This window comes from Sesamum indicum, linkage group LG6, assembly GCF_000512975.1.
Source record: "Sesamum indicum cultivar Zhongzhi No. 13 linkage group LG6, S_indicum_v1.0, whole genome shotgun sequence".
Lineage (NCBI taxonomy): Eukaryota > Viridiplantae > Streptophyta > Magnoliopsida > Lamiales > Pedaliaceae > Sesamum > Sesamum indicum.
This window is the reverse complement of record NC_026150.1, coordinates 17,325,226-17,334,488: the sequence shown is the minus strand read 5'-3', so window position 1 is coordinate 17,334,488 and position 9,263 is coordinate 17,325,226. Positions and strand designations below refer to the sequence as shown.

General features: G+C 39.0%; 4 protein-coding genes across 5 annotated transcripts in view; 3 read left to right on the top strand and 1 right to left on the bottom strand.

Moving 5' to 3' along the window:
- Positions 555–2,797, top strand: LOC105164773 (rhomboid-like protein 11, chloroplastic; the record flags this gene model as incomplete). Its single annotated transcript, XM_011083532.2, is given in 7 exon segments — positions 555–893; positions 1,190–1,314; positions 1,477–1,562; positions 1,632–1,672; positions 1,761–1,927; positions 2,013–2,075; positions 2,456–2,797. Coding segments are annotated over 7 exon segments (843 nt in total). The 3' UTR covers positions 2,618–2,797.
- On the top strand, positions 2,939–6,077 carry LOC105164771 (protein Mpv17-like). The gene is made up of 3 exons (XM_011083529.2): positions 2,939–3,474; positions 4,153–4,247; positions 4,568–6,077. Exons 1-3 carry the CDS (start codon positions 3,322–3,324, stop codon positions 4,974–4,976), a joined length of 657 nt encoding a protein of 218 aa, XP_011081831.1. The 5' UTR covers positions 2,939–3,321; the 3' UTR covers positions 4,977–6,077.
- LOC105164772 (pentatricopeptide repeat-containing protein At2g30780-like) lies at positions 5,546–7,579 on the bottom strand. 2 transcript variants are annotated; one of them, XM_011083531.2, is made up of 3 exons: positions 7,408–7,579; positions 7,195–7,326; positions 5,546–6,630 (listed from the first exon to the last, which is right to left on the bottom strand). In XM_011083531.2, exons 1-3 carry the CDS (start codon positions 7,555–7,557, stop codon positions 5,632–5,634), a joined length of 1,281 nt encoding a protein of 426 aa, XP_011081833.2. In that variant the 5' UTR covers positions 7,558–7,579; the 3' UTR covers positions 5,546–5,631. The 2 variants fall into 2 exon arrangements, with proteins under 2 accessions (XP_011081833.2, XP_011081832.2); XM_011083530.2 differs by having other exon boundaries at positions 7,195–7,572.
- LOC105164770 (GTP-binding protein At2g22870) overlaps positions 7,600–9,263 on the top strand; it is a gene marked incomplete in the record, with an annotated part of 2,867 nt that continues 1,203 nt past the window's right edge. Inside the window, 3 exon segments of the mRNA XM_011083528.2 lie at positions 7,600–8,258; positions 8,740–8,809; positions 9,172–9,263. Of these exon segments, the coding sequence (XP_011081830.1) occupies positions 7,733–8,258; positions 8,740–8,809; positions 9,172–9,263 (688 nt within the window).

Below are 9,263 nucleotides of genomic sequence, written 5' to 3'. Positions count from 1 at the left end.
TGGATTGGTAGGTGGTGAGAGTGATGAAGAAGGTGGCATATGCATGTAATGAATGTATATGTTGATGAATGATAATTGTGTGTCCCCACTGCCCTAATTCCCAAATCATGATTACATACAAAAGAGTTTGTGTGTGAGCAGTAGGATTCTGAGTGGGTAGACAATAAAACGCTCTGCTGGCGTGGGACTCCGACACAAATGCTGACTCAACCACCTCTAATGCTTTCTACTCTTGAACCATTGCACCACTGTTGCTCCCAACTTTTCTTCAATGCTCCCAACATTTCTTCAAGGTCTGGGCCTGAGTAAGGAATTTTCCTAATCGTAGGGGAGGGAATTGGAGGTGATTTTCCTCCTATTCTTTTTGAATTAGCGGGTTCTTGAATGACCCGCCAATTCATTTTCCAACACGGACTCATCATCCTCGTTTCCTTCCAAGTCAACAGCACAGCTAACATAATTCTTGTGACGTTTGCTGACTCATCCTCAGGCTCCTTGGTTCCGTGGCTACTGACGTGTCTGTGTGAGTGAACAAATCCGCCTCATCTCCTGCTGCCTCATCAGCTCTGGCTGGTGAGTCATCGGCCTCGTCGGCAGCTGACTCTTCTTTCGAGAAAGCTTCGTTGGCTGAAAATTATTTTGTAATCGAGCCCCCATTTTTGTTTGTTAATTGTTTCTATCCAAGAAAAGAGAAATGATGCAGCTTCAGTTGAAGGCTAAGCTTAAATTTCTTCCAGCGCTTAAATTCCATGGCGATAATCCCTTCAAGCTCATGCCCATGGCCGTCGCTGCACCGCCCCCTTCTGCTTCCAAATTCAATCGCCATTCTTTTTTTTCATCATCCGCAAAACCCCACTCTCCATTGTTGCTATGCAGAATGAGCGGAAACTCAGGTCAATTCTCTCCCCCTATACTCTTTATGTATCGTATGAGAGTAGAATCTTCCTGTTCTGGTTTGGAAGATTTCACATCTCTTCTCTCTTTTTTTGGTTCAGGCATTTTCACAAACAGTAGATGTGTGTTTGTTTATTCTATATTACAACAGGAGGGGTTGGGTATCTCTATTCATATGCCATGGATTTATTAATTTTGTCTCAAGGGGTTGCTAGTGGTTTATAAAAATAAGCTTATGACTAAGTACAACGTTGGAATTCTGATTTTTACATCATTTTGATGATGTTTCACTCAGACATGATATCACAACTGGAACTTGGGAAGGCCGAAGAGAAAAGGAAGCCAGAGAAGCGTGTCAATGGCATATTCTGGATTCTACTTATTAATCTTGGGATATACTTGGCAGATCATGTTTTGCAGGTTTCAAATGATTTCTTGTTATAGAGCCTTCCTTTTTACACAATGCAAACTGCGCAGCTCCACAAAACGTAGACAAACTTTTTCATTCTATCTATTTTAGTGTGTCATAGAAACAGGGTGATTTGCATTGTAAAGCTAATAGGAATTTTCTCTTTTATCAAGGTTCCATGGGTTAAGGAACTCTATTTGTATCATAATCAGCCGGCTTGGTATCAGTTTATAACCGCAACATTCTGCCATTTTAATTGGTAAGTCTGCTACTTCTCTAGGCTATACACATTGAATTTGGAGATTCACTGAGCATGCTTTGCTTGCAGGAATCATCTGTCCAGCAATCTGTTTTTCTTGTACATTTTTGGTGAGATTTTGTTCACTTGTTTTTCCTGAAGCTATGCTCATATGGATGCTCTTAATTGCTGGCTTGTAAAATTTGTTTGGTGATCCAGGAAAACTTGTTGAAGAAGAAGAAGGAAACTTTGCTCTATGGCTCTCCTATATTTTGACAGGTGCAGGAGCAAACCTTGTTTCATGGTTAGTTCTCCCAAGAAACGCGGTTTCTATTGGAGCATCTGGTGCTGTATTTGGACTCTTTGCTATTAGTGTCCTCGTGAAGGTATGGAGACTATTATGTCGATTGCTGAAGTTAATTTGTCAGGTCTCTTGTATGATTGTTAACTTGTTGACCTATTCTGCTGCAGATGTCCTGGGACTGGAGAAAGATCCTTGAAGTACTTATTTTGGGGCAGTTTGTTGTAGAAAAGGTACTGGATTCCATGCCTACGAGTTATGATTCCACCAATTTTAAAATTTTCCTGTCTTTCGAGACCTGTAATTTCTGAAGATAACTTCTCATGTTACTAATTGCTTTGGTACCTAATGGCACAAGGTAAACGATCGTATTGAGGCTTTATAGTTGATCTTTGACTGTTGACTGTATGATATGAAAAGTAGTCAGTTGCATCATGCTCTGGTTTCAATCTTTTCCTTATATCAGTTTAAATAGATAACGGTTGGCTACAAAGTGGCAATGTAACATTTGGGTCGGTTTTCAACAAGATAGCTGAAAATTGTACATTGAATAGCTTTGAACAACCAGTTTTGGTTAATAATTTTCGTGCTAACGAGTCATTTGGCATATCAGGTTATGGAAGCAGCCCAAGCTTCAGCAAGCTTAGGTGGAAGTTTGCGGGGAGGCTATGCGTTGCAGAATGTAAATCACATAGCACATCTCTCAGGTGCCCTTATAGGTGTATTTCTAATATGGCTCCTCAGCTCTGTTCCTTCCCCAACCGATGAGAAATAAGACTCGATTTGAATAGGATCTGTTTTGCTTCTTCAGATACAGTATTAATCTATTGAAAATGGATTAACACATTGTTTCTCTGTTCTCTACCACTCACTAGTCCTCTTCTGTTGTATATAAAATTGCATATATTTTTCATTATACCTCTAATAAATTAATATATTTGATGAGGGCCTGTTTGGATTTCAAATATGGATTTGTTTAAATTCAAAGAACCAGTATTCGGTTCCCAAAATGATTTATTGCATGGAAAAGTATCACAAGAGATTCAAAGAAATTTGTTATTTGTTGAATATACCAACATGATTCTTGATATCATATTTACTCACACATGATTTAAACTGTAATTATTATAAATCCTAAGTTTTAATTATAAAACTTCCATCTGTTCTTTTAATTATCATTCGAATTAGTCTATGTTGTGTATTTTTACTAAAATGTAGGAGGGTATGCTTTTCTTTTTACTAATTTAATGCACTCCAAAAAAAGAGAGAAATAGAGAAGATATCTGAATGTTCAACCATTTGTCAAATCACACCAAAAGCATTCCCACAATTACCAACAACCTCACTCATCAAACAAACACAAAAAAGAAAACCAAGAAAAAAAGCCGACATCCTCTTTCTGAAAATTACTACAATTGCACAATCAAATTATTGTTATAGAGTAAAGAACACAAACCATATGTTTACGGTAATCAGAGCATGTTGAAGCTGTGGAAATGGTACCAGAATTGTTTAGCGACGCATCCAGTTAAAACCCAGGTGATCAGCTCCGGCTTAATTTGGGGAATTGGCGACATTGCTGCTCAGGCGGTCACGCACTACACCGCCAAACGCCACCATCTTCAAACCCACGTCTGTAATTATCTTAAATTTTCATTCTTTTGACATAGGATTGTAATGTTTTTAAGTGGGGGTTGTTTGTTACTATTTTCTTGAAGTGGAGGGGTAGATGGGGCAGTCTGTCCCTCTTGTTTAAATTTGAATGTCTATATGTAAATGTTCTTCTGCCTTTTTGCTTTATGCAAGTTATTGTTCTATGAGAATCATATAGATGAATGTAGATAAATTTGGGTTTGATTGCTGTGTCCAATGGCTTCAAGTGGATTGCTGAACGCCCTTCTAACATTGAAAATTAAGATTGAGGATGAGCAGATTATCCGGCTTTTTTTATCTTTTTTGTTTTTCATATACGGGTTTGCGGCACAATAAGTGTTAATTCTTGGATATGAGTTTGTTTAATTGAGGAAGGTTCCCTAGTGTTGTGAGTTTGATCAGAATGGCTTTGTTTATCCACATGCGGGTAGGAGCTTCTTTAATGGTTCATAATCAGACAAGAACCAGCATTCCTGATTAATTAAACTTGTTTCGCAAATTGTTACCATTTACTGCTTCATATGTTATCTCGCATCGTTGTTGAATATGGTAGAAGGAAGAAACTACAACAATTGGGATGTCTTTTGCCTCTTATTGCATGTTGTCTTCAGTTTCAGTTGTTAGATTCTTACTTCATTCGGCTGTTAATTCCTGCAGGATGAAAATGAAAATAAAGCAAAGCTCAATTGGAGACGAGTTGCTACGACAAGCTTTTTTGGCCTTGGTTTTGTTGGTCCCGTTGGCCACTTCTGGTCTGTATCATCTGTATCTTAACACAAGTTTTTTAAGGTTCCTGTATGTCATCATGATCGACCATGTTTGTATAAGATTCAAGATCTTTTGATTTCCACTTTGACATTCAGCAGCCTGCATGCTATGACATATACATGCAACGGAAATTGCCCCTATGAGCCTTTCTGCTTCAGGAAACGCTCGATGTTCTTTGTTACTTGATCAATCGAAATCTTAATGCTCTTGGAGAGCTACAGATGCTTGGCTTTCGAGTTTAATCACTTGCTGCCATTAAATACACCGCTGATGCGTTTCTGGCATTCTGTTTCCTGTCATACAGGTATGAAGGGCTGGACCACTTCATTAGGTTGCAGTTAAAGCTACAACCAAATTCCTTCCGCTTTGTTGGTACAAAAGTAGCAGTAGATAGTATAATCTTTGGGCCCCTGGATTTACTTGTGTTCTTCACTTACATGGGGTTTTCTTTGGGGAAAACTGCCAGTCAGGTTAAGGAAGATGTTAAGAGAGACTTTCTCCCAGCCTTAGTTGTGGAGGGAGGCGTATGGCCCATTCTTCAGGTGGTGAACTTCCGGTTTGTTCCAGTTCGGTATCAACTCCTTTATGTCAACATCTTCTGTTTGTTGGATAGCTGCTTTCTTTCGTGGCTTGAGCAGCAAGAAGACGCTTCTTGGAAGCAATGGTTCAGATCATTTATGCCTCAAAAGGAACAAGAACAATCAGGCGCGTAGTTTCTTTCTAATATTTTTGCTTGAGCTTCTGTAAATACGCAACTTAACATAAATCCCATTACTTGAACACATGAAATGCCGATTTGTAGTTTGAAGTCGGCATTCATGATAGCACTAGTTACACTTCTAATGAATGATTAGGTCTGTATCCATTTGCCTCAGAAAATTTATCAGCTCTGTACTTTTTTCCCCAACTTAACTGTTAGTTGCTGCATTAGATGAAATTGGAATGCAGCGATAGTTTCCGTTTACCTCATTGATATGTTGACGATTGAATAGCAGACGAATAACTCATTGATCTCAATGGTAGATACAAAAATATGCTGTTGCCTTGTGTTCTTAAGGCAATGTATCTACAGAAACACCAGGCAAACAACAACGAGAAAGCATCTTGCTTATTAAAGCAAAGGTGCTGAAGAACCTCTACGAAACTTTGTTGACATTATGTAGCACATTCACCAAGTAATAATGTATTCAAGTCTTCAAAAGATCTCTGATGGGTCATTAAATCAAGTGCTGGATCCAGAGGCTGGTAAAATTTAACATTACTCATTAAATTTTGCTCAAGCTGGGGCGAAATGCTGACCCCAACGACATATCTCAATGAAGAGAAACCATATGGCAAAGCAATCTTATGAAACCTCAATCCATGAAACTACACAAAACCAGCCACTTTCATCTCATTCACCAGTATGTTCAATTTTTCTATTAGGCCAGCCCGTCGGTAGCCAGCTCCCAACAAACCATAGATGGACCTTGTAAGTTTGTAAGAATCTTTTATACGCTCCAAAAACAACTCCAGCCTATCATAAGCTTCCCTTCTGAAATAAGAACAAATCACCTTTTCAACATCCTCTGAGCAGCTAAATGCTATTCCATGCTTTAGCATTCTCCCAACAGAGTACTCGACATCATCTAACCTATCTGTATCTGCATACATTCTTATTATCGAGCAGTGAAACAGTGAAAGGACTTCCGAATTCTGGTCAGATTCAGTAAAATTCACTAACAATTCTTCCAGCTGTTCTACCAGTCCAAGTTCTTGGTACAAATCCACAACCTTTTTGGCCATATTTCGATCAATCCGATGCTCACCTTTTAGCATAAACTTCAAAATCTCTTTAATCCTACTCGGATTTCTCTGCTTACAGTACATCAAGAGCATGCTCTGGAAGACGGATTCATTAGGGATTAGCCCAGATGACATCATTTCTTTGTAATATCTTTGTGCATCCTCAAAATTTTTTGATTTGACACAAGAAAGTATGAGAAAAGCATACGTTTGAGCATCAGCAGAGAAACCAGAGGCTATTTTAGCTGTTAACCAAGCTTCAGTTGCACTCTGGTTTCCCGATTTTGCATATGCCAAAATGAAAGCATTATAAGTGTCAGAATCGGGTCTGTAGCCCTCAGAACGCTCCATTATTTCATATAAGCTTAATGCTGTGAGCATATTACCTGAAGATAAACTTGTCAAGATAAGGGCATTGAACACTGAAGATGTAGGTTTAACTCCCTGAGCCTCCATTGAACTAAACACGAGCAACGCAGTAGGGAGATTCTTAATGCTTTCACATAAAGATATCAACTGAGCGTAAGAATCATGACTTTTCTCATCCTCTCTTCCCAATTTCTCCAATTTCCATTCAATTACCTGGCTACAACAAGCAAAGAATAGTGTGTGGGAGATAATTATTACCAGTGCAAAGTGCAACCACACTTCCATCATATTTGTTCTAAACGGATGATAGTTTAAACAATAAAGTTATAAAGAAATTAACAACCAATCACTTCATAGAATATCAGTTGCAAATAATCAAATTCTTAACTAAAAGCATAAATAGTCAATTAAGCAATAACACAATGGTTAACTATGCAATAATAACATAATGATTTGTGAGTAACATCAAGTCCTGAAGATCTTCAAAAATGGAAACTTAGCCTGTGGGTTGAGGTGATAAAAACCCTGTTTTCTCAATCATATATTAAACTGTACATTTCAATTTCCAGTTTTCTTGAGCATAACAATGTCAAAGGTCTAATCTTTTGACATACTTATACTACTCCATTACAATTTTACTAACAATTGCTACACAACCAAACTACAAATAAATATGTTTACTAAATCAACTCAAATAAATAGAAGAAACACAGCCAACCAGTTGCTGACAAACAAATTAAACGTTCCAAGGGAAGAAAATGGGCGCTGCAAAATTACCAAATTAGCTTTCCGGGGAGCAGAGGAATTGAGAGAGGTGAGAAGGTCAGCCCACGGAAACTCAGTCGATTCTGAGCTGAACTCAGAGTCGAGGGTTGCTTTAATTCTTGAAACCGGCGCTTTCAGAAGCTTCTGGAGCAGAGGGATATCAGTTGACGAAGAAGAGAAATGATTGTCGATGATGAGAAGTCGTGCAAATCGGAGGCAGCTTACAGTTATAGGCGAAGGGTTTTTAGCTCGAAAAATCGATAGCGAAACTCTGGCCCGTGCTGCCGCCATTGATTTGATTTTGCAGAGTTTCTCGGCTTTCGCCTCAAGCTCGCTAAAAGGTTCGTCTATTTGAAAACGTGTCCAGTGACTCATAACATGCGACTTATAATTTATAAATACCTCATAAAATTAATACTTATTTAAATATTATTTTTACAAAAAATCCATTGGCAGTAAACCCTGTTTCCTCTCCTTCCTCCCCTCGTCTCTCGTCTCTCGTCTCTCGTCTCAACACTTCCATTACACAAAGCCATAGCACAGAGAAGAAATGTTTCTAACTCACCAGTTTCCAAGAATCCATTCCCACTTTCTCTTTTCCTCCTTCACATCCCACAAGCCCACGAAACTCTTCCTAATCACCTCAGACCTCTTATCCAAACCCAAACCCAAACCCAAACCCAAACCTGATTCCGTACCCGTACCCTCACCCCTCTCCCACTTCTCTACACTCACTCCCACCACCACAGCTCCTTCTCTACCCCATGAACAAGAAAGCTTACAACTTTCTCTTGAAACCCTTTTCGTGCCGCCCGAAACAGATGTTTCGTCCCTTCTAAACGCGCCTTTGAGCGCAAGAATCTTGAAGGGCTCGAACATTGTGCTGAGCAAGTACGCTGGAGATGGTGTGGAGATTGTGAATGCGGACTTTGTGAAGAGCAGTGTGAGAACCGAGGATTGCCCCTCTGATGGAATGCCGGAGTTTGCGCTTGTGGGCCGGTCTAATGTGGGGAAATCATCGCTTCTTAATTCGCTTGTTAGGCGCAAGCGCCTCGCTCTTACTTCTAAGAAACCCGGTATCTTAAAATTTTTATGCATATAATCTTTATGCATTTCAGTAATGCGATAAAATGGTTACTTTGTTCTGGGATATGTATTTAGTTTGTGAAGAGCAGTGAGAGAACCGAGTGATTTGTTGTTGCAGTAGCTTGAAAGAGTTCTGAGCATGCTGTCTTGTTCTCATCTTATAGAACTTGGCCAGTTATACGAATAACAATGTAATGGAGTATCAATTAGATCATGGATTTGTTACGTCTGTGGAAAATAGCCTTTGAAGGGGAGTGTTTTTGAGTTTCCTCTTTGTGGAGAGACGTTTCACATGAGTGGCTGCAGGCGCGGGTGTAAGAAAAAATCCAAATAGGATTATATCTTTTGAGTGACATGTCATGGATTGAAGAAGTAGCACTGAGTGAGCATATCTTATGCAAGTTGTCAAGAGAGAGCTTCATGTAATAGCATCATTTTATGAAATAAAGTGATTCTTTGCTAACATTGCAGGGAAGACACAATGCATCAATCATTTTCGCATTAATGATAGCTGGTACCTCGTTGATTTGCCAGGCTACGGGTATGTACTTGACTTTGGTATCTTGCATTCTGTTTCTTGTTTTGTTTAGTTGATCTATGAACGAGATTGATAATTTCTTTCACCATAAGATATCTGGTGTCATTAAACTTTAATTAACAGGAACCTGATTTTCTACATTATGCTACTATTATGATGTACATTTCGACTACAGGAGAGTATTTAGTTGTACTATTCGTTGATAAAGATTCTGCAGCCATGAGAGCCATGGCATCTAGTACATTTAGGAATAGTTTCTTGTTCTTCTGTGTGGCAAGTGATGTAGACCTGTGTGTTACCCTTTCATATTAGTAAGGATGAACAAATTGTTTATGGCAAATCTATTCTGTTTTGGGACTAAATAGGTATGCCGCTGCACCACATGAGCTGCGAACCGACTGGGATAAATTCACCAAGGATTATTTCCTTAACCGCTCAACTCTTGTCTCAGTATTCC

Excerpts from the sequence above, each read along its gene's own strand:
- LOC105164772 (XM_011083530.2), bottom strand. The coding sequence starts at position 7,557 with ATGAGTCACTGGACACGTTTTCAAATAGACGAACCTTTTAGCGAGCTT. Across the intron at positions 6,631-7,194 it reads CTCCCCGGAAAGCTAATTTG|GTAATTGAATGGAAATTGGA; the intron begins GTAATTTTGCAG and ends TGTTGTAGCCAG.
- LOC105164771 (XM_011083529.2), top strand. The coding sequence starts at position 3,322 with ATGTTGAAGCTGTGGAAATGGTACCAGAATTGTTTAGCGACGCATCCA. Across the intron at positions 3,475-4,152 it reads GCCACCATCTTCAAACCCAC|GATGAAAATGAAAATAAAGC; the intron begins GTCTGTAATTAT and ends TAATTCCTGCAG. Across the intron at positions 4,248-4,567 it reads GGTCCCGTTGGCCACTTCTG|GTATGAAGGGCTGGACCACT; the intron begins GTCTGTATCATC and ends CCTGTCATACAG.